This window comes from Myotis nattereri (assembly GCF_964212035.1).
Source record: "Myotis nattereri genome assembly, chromosome: 1".
Taxonomy (NCBI): domain Eukaryota; kingdom Metazoa; phylum Chordata; class Mammalia; order Chiroptera; family Vespertilionidae; genus Myotis; species Myotis nattereri.
Genome location: NC_138075.1, coordinates 67,426,796 through 67,442,009, shown reverse-complemented (window position 1 = coordinate 67,442,009; position 15,214 = coordinate 67,426,796). Strand labels below are relative to the sequence as shown.

General features: G+C 54.5%; 1 protein-coding gene and 1 pseudogene across 2 annotated transcripts; one reads left to right on the top strand and one right to left on the bottom strand.

The window, feature by feature from the left end:
• The first annotated feature begins 498 nt into the window (after positions 1 to 498).
• On the top strand, positions 499 to 2,639 carry CHAC1 (ChaC glutathione specific gamma-glutamylcyclotransferase 1). Its single transcript, XM_081106585.1, has 3 exons — positions 499 to 784; positions 1,177 to 1,212; positions 1,567 to 2,639. The coding sequence occupies exons 1-3, from the start codon at positions 554 to 556 to the stop codon at positions 1,966 to 1,968; spliced, it is 669 nt and encodes a 222-aa protein (XP_080962711.1). The 5' UTR covers positions 499 to 553; the 3' UTR covers positions 1,969 to 2,639.
• Positions 2,640 to 12,458: 9,819 nt separating this feature from the next.
• LOC308520133 (26S proteasome regulatory subunit 7-like) lies at positions 12,459 to 13,904 on the bottom strand (annotated as a pseudogene). The gene has a single exon. The product of its transcript is annotated as a 26S proteasome regulatory subunit 7-like (transcript).
• Between the last annotated feature and the right edge of the window lie 1,310 nt (positions 13,905 to 15,214).

The following is a 15,214-nucleotide window of genomic DNA, read 5'->3' as shown; positions in this document are numbered from 1 at the left end:
GGTAGCAGAGCTCGGCCGCGTGCGTCGGCAGGACTCGGGGGGAGACACCCTCTTGGGACCCGCCCGCCAGGGTTCATGAAGGGCCCAGGCCGTGGAGAGGTTGCCGGGGAGACGGCCGGTGCCCCGGCTCTCGACCCGCCGCCTGACGCAATCCGAGGCGCCCTTGCTGCATGCCAGGCTGGGGAAACCTCCCTCGCCGTTGCATCACTCCTGACAGGGCTGCGGCAGAGAAGGAGCCGAACCAATCAGCGGGCGCGATGGGGCGGGGGCCGGCCGCCCAGTGACCCACTCGCAGGGCGGAGCGGTTAAGCGGCCAGCAACATCCACAGGTCATTGGCCCAAAATGGGGTTGGCCCCGCCCCAATCACCGCGGCAGCTGGCGGCGGAGGGCGGTGCCTGCCCAGCGGAGGGTTTAAAAAGGGCCTTGGCCCGGGGCTGCGCAGCTGGAGCGACTCAGCGGTGCCAGGCCAGGTGCGCGCGTCCGTCGGTCCTTCCGTGCCCGCGCCGGAGACCTGCCCGGAGGACGCCCGGGCCCGTCCCTGTGCCCGGCACCATGAAGCAGGCATCCGCAGCCCAGGACACCGCGCCCGCCTCGCCGCCCGCCTCCCCGCCCGCGCAGCCCCCGCGGGACGATGGCGAGCCCCGGGCGCTGTGGATTTTCGGGTACGGCTCCCTGGTGTGGAGGCCCGACTTCGCCTATAGCGACAGCCGCGTGGGCTTCGTGCGCGGCTACAGCCGCCGGTTCTGGCAGGGAGACACCTTCCATCGGGGCAGCGACAAGATGGTGAGCATTCAGCCATGCCCCGGGGAGAGGGATGGGGTCGGGCAGGAGAGGGGGCGCCGGCGTGCCCAGGGCTCTGTGGGCAGACGGACTCCTGGCCGATGGGGGAAATAGGTAAACCCTATGCCCGGGGGTTTGTGGCTTAAATTTGTGTGCCCAGTGGATCGCGGTGTGATGCCTGGAGTCTGTGATCCTGTGTTGTTGATGAGTAGTTCTGATGATCGCCTGGGGCCCTGCCAGGTGTCTCTTTCTCTTGCATCCATGCATCACTCCCTCCACTCTCCCCTGGGTGAGTGGGCTCTCTGAGGCCTGTGCTGGCAGAGTTGGGAAGTCCTCTGGCACGGATGGCAGAGCTTTCTAACTTGTCTCTTTTGAAATCTGTTCTTCCTTCCTAGCCTGGCCGAGTGGTGACCCTTCTCGAAGACCATGAGGTAAGTGCCCGAGTGAAGACAGGGCCCCTGGGGCCAAGCATGGAGGGGTGCCAACAGACAGTCTGTGAGTCCTTGGCTGCAGATTAGGTTAGATGTCCTTCTGACAGAAGGAAAGGGTGGTCTGGTTCCGTGCTTCTCGCCAGGATTTCCTGTTAAAGCCTGAAACGCACATTCCTGACAAGCCTACAGGTGATACCCTGTTAATCTGGTTAAGAAAAGGGAGGACAGCTTGGTGCAGATATTGCTACTGGATGGCTCAGCAGCCCTCCTCCCACCTCCCTTAGAGAGCAGAGCCCTGGGGTGGGACCCGAGAGGAGCTGTCGTGACTGACCCCTATGTCCTGTTTCCTCCTAGGGCTGCACTTGGGGCGTGGCATACCAGGTGCGAGATGAACAGGTGAGCGAGGCTCTGAAGTATCTGCACGTGCGGGAAGCAGAGCTCGGTGGCTATGATACCAAGGAGGTCACCTTCTACCCCCAAGATACCCCTGACCAACCACTCAAGGCACTGGCCTATGTGGCCACCCCACAGAACCCTGGGTACTTGGGCCCTGCACCGGAGGAGGCCATTGCTACACAGATCCTGGCCTGCCAGGGCTTCGCCGGCCACAACCTTGAGTACTTGCTGCGCCTGGCAGACTTCATGCAGCTCTGTGGGCCCCAGGCACAGGATGAGCACCTGGCAGCCATCGTGGACGCTGTGGGCACCATGCTGCCCTGCTTCTGCCCCACCAAGCAGACGTTGGGACTGGTGTGAGGGGCTGAGCCCTGCAGGGAGTGCCCACGTGGACATGGGGGCCAGGTGCCCGCGCCTGTGCACACAGACAGACTTGGTACAGCTGGAGCCCACTCAGGGGACTCAGTGGGCAGCGAGGGCTCCTCTCCCCGAGCCGCTGCCTGTCCATCAGTCTCCAGCTCTCTCCTGCCTGACAGTGACTTACTACTTGAAACTATTTATTGCACCATGTTGGTGTGATGGGCAGAGTGGGGGGCCTGCCCTGGACACATGGGCCCTGCTGAGCGGTGTCCCGTCCCTGATTCCCCTCAGTGCTGCTGCTAACCCCGCACCATCCAGACCTCCCCCTCCCCCTGTAACTCCCTAATCCCCAAACCATTCCCTGGACCCAGAAATACCACCTGCTAGTAAGGGACAGGAGGGAGTGAGGGGATGGGGCTCTGAAGGAACTGAGGCCCCTTTCAGCCTTGTTCATCCCCCAGGTCCCCAGGGCAAAGCTAGATCTGGAGCCCAGGCATAGCTGCTGGAGCTGGGCCTGGATCTCTCACCCACTTGGCTTTGTTCTCCTGTCCTGTATGTCTGTCTGTGCAGTCCTATCTGTCTGTCTGTTTATTCCTGGGAAATTGATCACTAGGCCTCGGTGCCATCCCATCTGTCCCTTACTATTACCCATAAACTGATGTCTTATTGCCTGTGCTGTGCTGGAATGTGGTTCTTCAGATGGGCGTTGGGGTGAGGGAGGTGGTGAAGCCCTGGATGCCTTATAAAGAAGGGAAGGGGCTCCCTCTTTGTCTCCCATCTCTTCCTCCCAGCTGCCAGGTTACACCCGCGCGGGCACCATTCAGGTCTTAGTGCACACCAAGAACACGGAGTCCTGCAGAACTCAGCCTGTGGGGCTGGCCTGGGCAGCCCCGTGAGCAGTGTTCTTGCCACTGGTGCCCTGTGTCTCCTGCCCCAAGGAGGCTCTGGGAGACTTGAAGCTCAGACCAGGCCTTTCTCCCGGGACAGCTGCCGCCTCTTCCTAATAGTGAGGCTTGATCTCTGGCTTCCTGCTATGGGTTAGGTAGGGCCTGGGCTAATGCTGACAGTGAAGACCTGTGGCCTGGAGGACCCGGTGGCCCTTTGACTTCTGAGGTCCAGGGGCTCACTGTTGCCTCCTCTGGGGTATGGGTTGTACCTTCTCTCTTACCCTGACCTGCCAGGACTCTCCCACAATGGAATGAGTTGCTGGGGCACCCTCGGGGCTACTGCTTATTCACCCATGCCTGACCCCGGCTACGACTCCCCACCCTGACTGCCAAACACAAACCCGGGTCCCAACATCCCGGCCTGATCCTGGGCTCCTCAACTGGGAATGGCCCCTCAGTGGGCTCAGCCTCTGCTCCTGGACTGCAGAATGGGTGCAGGGCCCAGGTGATGGCTTTAACATCAGAAGAGCTTGGCTCCAAAAAAAGAAGAGCTGGCTCCAACCCAGCCCCTTCCCTCACTGGCCCAGGGGCCTCCAGGAAGGTGGTCGGCCTCCTGAGCACTAGTTCACACGGGGACGCTGAGCGTCTGTCTGTGTTGCTGCTGCTCCTGTGGCTGGTCTGGAGTGTCTGGGTGTCCCCAGCAGGGTCAGCGCCAACCACGTTGGGCAGTGTTGTGCCTGGGGAGTGGGCCAGGTGTTGGCAGCCTCACGTCTTGGCCACTGATGGGGAAAGTGTGGAGTCCAGTCAGGCGCTCCTGGGAGCTCAGTCAGGGCTTCACAACAGGAGGAGGCGGGAGCCCTGGGCGTCGGCCTCCGGGCCCTCCTGTGCCCCGCAGGACCAGGCGCCAGTCTGGGTACTCAGAGCAGAGCCTTACTCTGTGCCAAATGGGGGTGGGGAGGACTGCGTGGCAGCTATACGTGGTTTGAATTCTTCAACCTGTGCATTTAGCAAGTATTTACTAAGCTGCTACAGGACAGGCACTGAGCTAGTATGTGTGTGTGTGTGTGTGTGTGTGTGTGCGCGCGCGCGTGTGTGTGTGTGCGCGTGTGTGGTACAGTAGTGAAGAAATCCTCCTCCTCAAGGAACTCAGAGCCTGGAAACTGAATGGTGACTGTTCAGCGTGAAATGGGCTGTGATGGGGGGAGGGGACTAGGGTGCTCAGCTTAGGAAGACATCCCGGGGGAGGGAACGATAGGTCTGAGCCCTGAGCCTGAGAAGGGTCTTCCGTGACCAGAGGCAGGGAACAGCCTGTGCTAGAGAGGGAAGCAAGGTCAGATCAGCTGGGACAGGGTGGCGTGGCCAAGGGAACATGGGGCTGGACAGGGGGCAGGGCCGCACCCGCATCCTGCTAGCCAGGCTGGTGAGCTGTGCTGTTACCTTAGGAGGACCTGGCCCCAAGCAGGTCTGCCTCGGGCGCCCAGTGGTGTGGTGCAGGAAGGGTTTCACAACACTTGTCAGGTGATTTTTAGAGGACTTGTATTAAAACTGAGGACAGTGATACAAGGAAGGGCCTAGGGCCGTGGTCGGCAAACTGCGGCTCGCGAGCCACATGCGGCTCTTTGGCCCCTTGAGTGTGGCTCTTCCTAAGCCTTAGGAGCACCCTTATTAAATTAATAACAATGTACCTACCTATATAGTTTAAGTTTAAAAAATTTGGCTCTCAAAAGAAATTTCAATCGTTGTACTGTTGATATTTGGCTCTGTTGACTAATGAGTTTGCCGACCGCTGGGCTAGGGTAACAGGAGAGGGCCAGGTGGAGAAATGAGCATAAGCTGGGCTGCTTCGTATTCCTTTAGGTTCATCTGTCCTTGAGGGTGGTTGGCAAATGGCATTAATTGGGCTTCCGCTATCTATCTCCCTGAGCGGGGTGCTCTAAGCTATTTACTCTCGGGTTGGTGAGAAGTACAGACTATTTACTCTTAAGTCAGTGGTCACAGAAGACAGGACTTACCAGACGGCTGCAAACTGCGTGTTTAACTGTTTGTCTTAGTTTCGCTCTTCCACTTGTCCTGGCTTACTGGCATGTCTCACTGTGGAGTTGGCTTTCTGCCGTCTGTGGGTTCTGGGCAGGGAAGAGACCGCTTAAGAAGGAACGCAGGCACCCTAGCCAGTGTGGCTCAGTGGGTAGAGTGTTGGCCCAAGGACTGAAGGGTCCTGGGTTCGGTTCTGGTCAAGGGTACATACTGTGGTTGCAGCTGGGGAGTATGCAGGAGGCAACCAATCGATGTGTCTCAACCAATTGATGTTTCTCTCTGTCTCCCCCTCCCTCCCACCCATTCTCTCTAAAAATCAATGGGAAAATCTGAGAATTAACAACAACAAAAAACGAAGGAACAGCAGCTGCTGTGTCGGTTTGGAGGAAGAAGGCCAAAGGGAGGACAGAGAGAGGTGAAGGTGGCCTGAGCTGAGGTGTGGCATGGACAGGAGGGTGGATTTGAGAGCAGGTTAAGGGGTGAGGTCGCCAGGACTCGGGTGATGAGAGTGAGGGAGAAAAGAGAGGGCCAGAGTTCAGAGTTGGAAAGGGCGGAGTGGAGATCTGCCCCGTGTTAGAGTGGTTGAACTGGGGGTGCCGGTGTGGGGCAGTGTCACCCACATAAATATTTAGGAGGCAGCTGAACATATGGGTCTAGGACTCGGACTGGAGTTAGAGGTTTGAAGCCACGCACATTCAGATGGTGCGAGAAGCCCCGGGAGTGGAGAGAAAAGAGAACAGGACCTGGCCCAGCCCCGAGGCCCCCAGCCCTGGTGACCTGAGTGAAGCAACAACAGTTGAGAACAGCAGATGGAGATGTGGAGGAGAATCAGGGGGCCAGGGACATGTGTCAAGATGCCAGGGACAATCAGCGCGGGAGTGTCATTGGATGAAATGCTGGGGGTCCCCAGTAGCCTCAGTGAGAGCAATTTCAGGAACAGTGGTGAGAATCCCAAGACAGGGCTGAGGAGCCAATGGGAGGAGACGTGGACAGCTCAAGAAATTGGCCTGGCCTGGCCAGTGTGGCTCAGTGGTTGAGCATTGACCTATGAACCATCAGGACAGTGATGGCGAACCTACGACACGTGTGTCGGAGGTGACACATGAACTCATTTTTTTGGTTGATTTTTCTTTGTTAAATGGCATTTAAATATATAAAATAAATACCAAAAATATAAGTCTTTGTTTTACTATGGTTGCAAATATCAAAAAATTTCTATATGTGGCACGGCACCAGAGTTAAGTTAGGGTTTTTCAAAATGCTAACATGCCGAGCTCAAAAGGTTCGCCATCACTGAACCAGGAGGTCACGGTTCGATTCCCGGGTTGTGGGCTCAATACCTAGTTTGGGGTGTGCAGGAGGCAGCCAATCAATGATTCTCTCTCATCATTGATGCTTCTATCTCTCTCACCCTCTCCCTTCCTCTATGAAATCAATAAAAATATATTTTAAAAAAGAAATTTGCCTACTAACAAGAGAGAGAAGCAGAAGGGTCATGGAGGGTGTAGTGGTCTCAGGACCCCTTTACAAATTAAATATTATTGAGGACCCTAAAAACATTGTTTATGTGAGATATAGCTATTGACAAGATGTAGTGTATTAGAAGTTGAGAAGTTTAAAATGTACTTATTAAATTAAAAATAAAAAAGAACAGCCTGGCCAGCATGGCTCAGTGGTTGAGTGTCAATCTATGAACCAGGAGGTCACGGTTAGATTCCTGGTCAGGGCACATGCCTAGGTTGTGGGCTTGATCCCCAGTGTGGGGCATGCAGGAGGCAGCCGATCAGTGATTCTCTCTCATCATTGATGTTTCTGTCTCCCTCACCCTCTTTCTTCCTCTCTGTAATCAATAAAAATATATTTTATAAATCTATTACACATTAATATATTTTAAAAGAAAAAGGATTCTATATTCCAAAACAAACAAATTTACTGAAAAGAGTGGCAATGTTATAACTTTTTAATGTCTGACAATGGAAGCAGCTGGATTCTCATCTCTTCGGCACTCAGTCATTTGCAAATCCACATAAATAGCTCTGCAAAACGCCACTGAATGCTCATGAGGAAATTACAGTAAAAAAACAAGCTACCTCCTACCATTATTACAAAAAAGGGGAAATTACAGTAAAAAGACAAGCAACCTCCTAGCATTATTACAAAAATGCTTTTGCCCTCACAGACCTCCTGAGAAGGTTTTGGGGATCCTCAGGGGTTCCTGGGCCATTTTTGAGGACTTCTGGTGTAGGATTATTAAAAATTTTTTGTTTATTTTCTTTCTTACTTGGAGGAATTCAAGGGTGGGTGCTGGACCTTAGGCTGCAGCATCAGGGAGTTTCAGTGGTAGCAGAGACCCCCCCGAAACCATCCCGTCCCTCCTTGAGGGCATCCTTCTGGAGAAGCGCAAGTGAGCAGGGAAAGTCAGCCGATTCAATCCCTGTTTATTGAGTCTACCAAGGCCCCAGGGCCCTGGGCCTCCGGCTGTGGGAGACGGGCCACCGCAGAATCACCTCCCGCCTGGCCTGGGATAAGAGTAGCTGAGAGAAGCTCGGGAATCCACCAGGCAGACGGGCATTCCAGGTGTGGGGTTGGCTCCAGTAAAGAGGGAGCGACACAGAGTTTGTCAAGTAGCTGTGTTTGGGGGAGTCCGTTTGTGGAGGAAGTTGTAACTTGATCTTGTAGGGAAGGTGAGCTCTGTGGTAGTGTTTTCCTCCCACGGAGGGGTCTTTGTTTTTGTTCTTTTTGTTTTGTCTGCTGAGCAGACCTTGTGCTCAGGCCTGGGTTTAAGGAGGCTGAGCTTGAGGCAGGGAAAGGTGGCTGATGGCTGCAAGGCCGGGCCGCCCGCTGTAACATTCCAGGCAGGTGCTGGGAGGGCTGAACTGAGCCAGAACCCTGGAATGTGGGGACATCTGGCAGCCCCAGGCAAATGAGGGGCGAGCAGGAGGGAGAAGACAGGAGACCCCAGAGTTTTGTTGAGGGGCATGGACAGTACAGGGGGACATGGGGTGAACACTCTGGCCTCCATGCACCCTGGAGGCTGGCAGGCTCCTAAGGATTCTCCAGGTTGCCCCCATGGCCCCCAGGAAGGAGCACAGACCTCTGGGGGCTGTCCTGCCCTGAAGACAGTGGTAGCAGCCATGTCAGTCATCAGAAAGGAGAGGGGTGGGGGGATGGACCCAGAAAGAAGGAGACCTCCCCTCTCCAGGCCTGGCTCTGAGGAGGGTTGGGTGCTCCAGGCTGTCGCACTTCAGTGCCCAAGGACAGGTTAGGGAGGCAGTGGTCACAGGGAGAGTGTCCCTGAGGGCCACGGGCAGCGCACAGGGCCAGCTCCCGGGCGTGGCTGGGGGGACCACATGCCCCAGTGTGCCCAGCACAGGCCTGGTGTGCTCCTGTTGTCCTGGAGTCATTATCACGTTCATTCTCAAAAGCGTCCAGGTCTGGACAGTCAGTTGCATGGTGGCTGTAGAAACTGGGACGGAGCAGGTTGCTTTATCGGGCAGTTGTCAGGGGGTTGACCGAAGCCCCTGACCAGCCCTGTCCTCTGTCCTCCTTACCCTATATCTGCACCCTCACCCCCAGCCCAGCAGCCACTCTCCTCTGCTACTCCCTTGTTGCCCTGGAAGAGTCCCCAGCCCCCTGCCTTCACCCCTGCCCCCTGCCCCCTGCCCCAGGCTTTCCTCGGGCTGAGGGAAAGGTGGACACATCCTGGGGCTCAGCCACAGAACTACTCTCTGGCCCTTCCCTCCTCACCTCTCCCCCCCTCCCCCGATCCCCCCACCCCGTGTCTGCTTTTCAGTCCAGAAACTCCCCACTTCACTCTCCCCGACTTGGCCCTTCAGTCCCTTCCTTGGCTCAGTTCTGGATCCGGCCCCTCCCTGGGCCCCCGACCCAGCAGATGGTGGGCCCCAGGCCGAGCGCTCCCCTCCCCCAAGCGTTGCCAGGGGCCCAGCCTTCTTTGTCACACCTCACACCTCCACGCCCAGCCTCTCACCACCACCTTCACACTCCCTCCTTCTCGGGTGGTTGTCACGGCCTCCGATCGATCCTCCTCCCCCAGCTCTGTGCCCTCCCTTGAGAGTCATTGCAATGGACAGTGCAGCTCCGGCCGGAACCCACACTGACCACCTCTGACAGCAGCAACTGGGGCCCAGGATGAGCGGCGGCTGGCCTGGCCCCCTGCTCTCTGTCCAGACTCTCGCCACGCCCCCCCCAGCCCCCCACCCCACCCCACGCTGCCTGCTGTCTCCTCCCACCTCAAGCTACTTTTGGCCACCAAGCCTTTGCTCCCCTTGCTTCCCCCTCTCCCCCCAACTTTGCCCAAGCACTTCCACCCTCGGCACCCAGCGCGGCACCCCGCCTGCAGACCTGCGGATGCCCCGCCCCCCGCTGGCCGGCCCCACCTCTCACCCCGCCCCCCCCCCCCCCCCTGTTTTGTGCTGAGCACATCGTACTTGCAAATCTGTCCCCACTAAACCGACCTTCCCTCCCGCCAAGGGCAGGAGCTGTGTGTGTCCCAGCACGTAGCACAGCGCAGGGCCCCGCAGGAGCGCAGGGGACCTATGGGAAGTGGGGTTCAATGAGTCACTCTTCGGATCGCCATGTCTCGGACCCGGGAAGATTTCACCCACAGCCCAGGGAGAATGCCCAGCTGCCTTCCCGGACTAATAGTCAATCTGGATGTTGATGCACACAGCCCAGCAATGTGGGACCGGGGCCGCGGGGGCACGGGCAGACCACCAGCACGGGCAGCCCCAGTGGGCACCTCCCGGGGGCAGCACCGGCCCCCTCTCTCGCCCTCAGTCTGAGAGAGGCCAGGCCTAAACACACACAGAGGAAAGGCCTTTTGGCACATAGGGGGCGGGTCCGCACCCCTGCTAGTCCTCCCCACTCTGGCACTAAGCTGGAGGGTGTTGGTGATGGGGTGGGGGTGGGGGAGGAGGGAACAGTAACATATCCACCTTTGGCTCCTCTCATCCCCCACCCACTACAGTCAAAGCCTCCAGCCAGGCACAGCCCTTCCGGGGCCTCGTCACCCCTGTGCCCAGTCAGGAGGTGGCAGGGGATGGGGAGTGTCTGACAGGCGGAGGCTCTGGCTGGGAGAGGTGGTGAGTCCTTGCGTGTGTCGGGGTAAAAGCTGATGACAAGCGGCTCCTGTGGAGAGCCTGAGTCATCTGTCCACAGGAGGAGGCTCTCGCCCAGGGGGGTTTCCACAGGAAGGGAGACCCAGTTCCTGCTCACACGCCACTTGAGCCCGAGAGGCATGATTTACAGCGAACACACGGGAGCTGACCTGACAGAAGCCTACGGCTGCCTGCGATGTGCAGGACACATTCTTGCCTTGTCTTGCACCCTTTATTCCCTCATCCTAAAAGTTTCTGCCCTGCCAGCCCAGCCTAGATAACTTGTCACTTAGATTTCAGGGCTCAGCTGAGATGTCACCTCCTCCAGGAAGTCCCCCAGGCCACCAAGGCCCAACTTGGGGGCCTGCCACACGTCTCTGACACCTGTGCTTTGCAGCTTTGATAGCCCTGTGCTGCTAGAATGAAAGTCCACTCACTCAGCAAGAAGAAGGCACTAGAGAGGGAAGGATGGGGGCTTTCTCCCCCATGAGGGCCTATGCAGCAGTGGGGAGTAGGGGAGGGCGTGCAGAGGAGCCAGACTTACCATGACACCCCCACCCCAGATCTTCCAGGGCCTCTTAACCCGGTCAGGACATTGAACTGCGGTTTAGTTGCAAAGAAAGAGCACTGGGCTGAGATCCAGAGGGTCCAGTCTCTGTTTTTGTTTTTTAAATATGTTTTTATTTCTTTTTTAGAGAGGCAGGAGAGGGTGGGAGAGAGAAACAAGGATGAGAGAGAAACATCATCGATCGGCTGCCTCCTGCACACCCACCACGGGGGATCGAGCTCACAACCCAGGCATGTGCCCTGACCGGGAATCAAACCAGTGGCCTCTTGGGTCCTGGGTCGATGCTCAACCACTGGGCCACAGTGTCTGTTTTAAGCTCCGGGCACTTCTCCTCTCTCCGGGCCTCAAATGTAACATGAGCTTCACCAAGAATCAGTTCCCACCCAATCCCAGTGGTTCCTCTTTTCCAGGAGGGCCGTGGGCTTGGGGGTCAGAGGGACTGCGTTTGAAGCCGGAGCTCCATGTGCCCTGGGAGTCCTTGGTCAGGACTCTGACCTATTTAATGTCTATTTAATGTCTGTTTAATGTCTCTGGTCTGCAATCTCTTCGTCTTTAAAGCAGGACTGATCATCTTAGCTGCCTCTCAGATTCTTGGGATTAGATGTGCTATTGGTGAAAAACCCTCTGTACACTTCAAAGCTCGATGTGAGTGCTGGTTATGATTATTCCACACTATTGTTTTTCACCAACACTGATTAGTTACTCGAATATCTCTAACCTCACCAGGGCACCTCCCTGTCCACTGCAGGCCCTTGGCACTCAGCGCAGAGCCTGGCTTAGCCCAGGCCCTAAGAAAATATTTGCTAAACAAATAAGTGGATAAATGAGTTGACTTGGATGAATGACTACATGAATGAACTCCTCTCAATGAGCAGAGCACTGAGATCAAATCGGATTGACTGGGGTGGAGGGAGAAAGGGAAGGGGAGGAGGCAGAGGAGGAAGGGAGTACCCCGGGCTGCCTAGGCTCTTCCATGCTGGGGAGCGTGAACAAAGAAAGGCGGCTGGGGCGGGGGGAGGGGGGGGGCGGGGGGGGGAGGGGGGGCGCTGGGCGGATGACAGAAGACCACCTTGGGGCAGCGAGAGGAGGCTGCTTCAGAATCTGCCTGGGCTGGGGCCTCACAGGTGGCTCCTCTGTGGTCAGTGCCTTCTCCTGCCGCTCACGGCCTCTGTCCGGCCCGCAAGCCAGGAGAGGGAGGAGGAAGGAAGGCTGAAGCCAAGCCATTCTGGTTTGTTTACCAACAGCACAGTCCTCCAGGGTCATGACACAGTGAGGCATCTGACCCGGCTAAATATATCTCCTCCGCTGGCAGGGACCACACAGCCGGCCCCTGAAGGCCAGCAAAACACCCGCCTAGCCCTCTGGGTTGTGCCCTGGGCCTCGTCCTGACTCCAGGGCCCCAGGCCCCCAGGGAGCCAACAGCCAATGGGATCTAAAACAAACACAATTCCTGGCTGAACCCAGGCAGATAGTTTCGTTTGGACAGAGTCAGGGGACTCATGGGGGGAAAACACTAATGGTTAAGCAGTTAGGACAAGCCAATGGCTCATCTCCCTCCGATGGCATGTTTGCAGTCATTACGAATGTTTAGGAAGAGTATTTACTAACGTTAGGAAAACATTTTACTGTCTTTACAGGACGCTCTTAACATCCTATATGATAAAAAGCGTAACATGCAAATCGACTGAACTGCCAAACAGCGGAATGACCATCCGGGACCACGCTATGACACCCACTGCTGCCAGGCCAGCCAAGGTGGGTGCGAGGCGATTGGTCAGGGGCTGGCCATCACCTCATGATCGCCCACAGAGGGAGGCCCAGGCCACTGACCAGCGGACTGCAGCGGGTGGGCAGGGCGGGGCCTCCCTCTGCGAGGGAAGCTGGTGCTGGCAGCTGGGGGAAGGAAGGCCTACTCTTTTTTTTTTTTTTTAACATTTTAAAACCATTTATTTTGTGTGTGAAATGGTTATTAACAAATCTATATAAGCTTAGGATTCCAATTAAAGAAGTGTTTTCATGAAAGCTCAGGGCTCAGTTGTATGCCATGTAGCGGGGAGTAGCACTGAATTTGGCATAGGACTTAATGACCTTATTTACAGCTTCCAAGAAATCCTTCTCAGCAGCTATTTTTCGCCAGGGTCTGATGGCAAACATACCAGCTTCTGTGCAGACACTTCTAATCTCAGCACCAGTGCTATTTGGACACAGTCATGCTAACAATTCAAATCTGATATCTCTTTCAACACTCATTGAACGCGCATGGATTTTAAAAACATGAGTCCGACCCTCTAGATCAGGTAAGCTAAATTCAATCTTCCTGTCCAGTCTCCCTGGCCTCATCAGTGCTGGATCCAAAGTGTCAGGTCTGTTAGTGGCCAGCAGTACTTTAATGTTGCCTCGAGGATCCAAACCATCCAGCTGGTTGATCAACTCCAACATCGTTCTCTGTACTTCATTGTCACCTCCAGCACCATCAAAACGAGCCCCTCCAATAGCATCAATTTCATCAAAGAAGACAAGGCAGGTTTTTTTTGGTTCTGGCCATTTCAAAGAGCTCTCGAATCATTCGTGCCCCCTCACCGACATATTTTTGTACAAGTTCAGATCCAATAACTCAAATGAAGCAAGCATCAGTCCTGTTAGCAACTGCCCGAGCACAGAGTGTCTTGCCTGTACCCGGTGGACCAAAGAGCAGCACGCCTTTGGGAGGCTTAATGCCAAGGTTAACAAACCTCTCTGGATGAAGTAGAGGGGTTTCAGCTACTTCTCGAAGTTTCTCCATCTGTTGCTTACAGCCACCCACATCACTGTGTGTGACATCAGGTTTTGCCTCTACCTGCATCACGGTAACTGTTGGGTCAATCTTAGGAGGCAGTGGAATGTGAATCTGATACTTATTTCTGTCCACACCAACTCTCAGCCCTTCTTCAATGTCAGTAGGTGCTACCTGATCGCTGAGGTCCACCACAAACTTGGCAAACTGCTTCCCGTTGATAATGTACTTTGGGTCCCCGAATCAGCATTGATTATCTTTGTACATCTCGCAACCTGCAAAGGCTGTTCACTCTGGAGTGTTTGCTAATCTTCAGCCAAATCCCAGAGTGCTGGTGGGGCCAGGCCAGTGTCAGACTCTTTAAAACCAGTGAGCTCATTAATTTTCTTGAGAAGTTGTTGAATGTCATCTTCAACCTGCTTGATCTGCCTAGAGTAAATGCTCTGTCCATAAGTTTTCAGCAAGGCAATGTCACCCTCATCCAAAGCTCGGATAGGCTTGTCCTCCTTCTCCTCCTCTTTGGTTTTCCGCTGATCTGAACCGAGGTAATCGGCATTTTAGGAGATGCAGCTGCCTCAGCTCCGTAGTAATTACACAGCCTGGAAGGCCTACTCTTGCATGAATTTCATGCATTGGGCCTCTAGTTACTACATAATGTTAAGAGAAAAAAAAGAAGCATACAAAGTTAGATCATAGTATGAATAAAATCATGAATTCTAAAAAGCATAGAAATGTGTCTGGAAGAAATCACCAGAAACTGTCAACACAGTTTGCCTCCCAGCGGGGAGAAGTGGGGGCCAGGGAATGGGATGGGAGAGAGATTTTCTTCTTATGCCCTTTCGTATGTTTTTGATTTGTACTTTGCAAATGTACTACTTGTTCATAAGTAAATATGTCAAGTATATAATAAAATAAAATGCAGATCTGCAAAAGAAAAGATATATGGCCCTGGCTGGCATGACTCAGTGGTTAGAGCATCGACTTGCACACTGGAGGGTTGCAGGTTCGATTCCCAGTCAAGAGCGTGTACCTGGGTTGCAGGTTTGAACCCTGGCCCCTACGGGAAGCAACCAGTTAATGTATCTTTCTCACATCGATGTTTCTCTTTCTCTCTTTCCCTCATTCCTCTCTAAAAATCAATGGAAAAGAAAATCCTCAGGTGAGGATTTTAAAAAAAAGAAAAAGAAAAGGTATATGCACGGAGAGGTGCTAGAAATAACCCTCAGAGGTAGATAGCACTTATGGGCCATGCAGGGTGCTCCCTTTCCCACCAGAGGGGAAGGTGGCCCTATGCCCAGGTGAACCAGAACACAGGCCTGCAACCTGGATCAGGGGTCTATCCATGCTCAGAATCTAATTTGAGACATACCTGCCTTAAAATATCTCCCTGTGGTGTCTGAAATTCCAGCCCATGCCTTTGCCTGAAGTACAACTTCTCTAAAGCCCCCAGGAAAACATTAAGGTGAGCAGGTGGGGAAAGGGGGTCCTAATATATGGTGACAGGAGAAGATTTGACTTTGGGTGGTGGGCACATGGTATAACATATAGATCTTGTAACATAGAAACCCACACCTGAACCTATATGTTCATGTGGAGCAATGTCACCTCAAAAATTTAATTTTTGAAAAAGAACTAAAAATAATAAAACCATTAAGGTGAGGGGGTTGTTAACATGTTATCATTTTGTCACGTGAACTGAATTGAAATAGGGAGACACACTGTAAGAAAGCTTTGATAGTGGGAAAATCTTACTTTCTTCCTTGTTTTTGAGTTTTTTCTCAATTCTCCTTAAAAACATATGCTTCTTTATGACTAGTGCTTATTATAACTATATATAAAGTAACACATGGTCAAGTAGAAGTTTTGG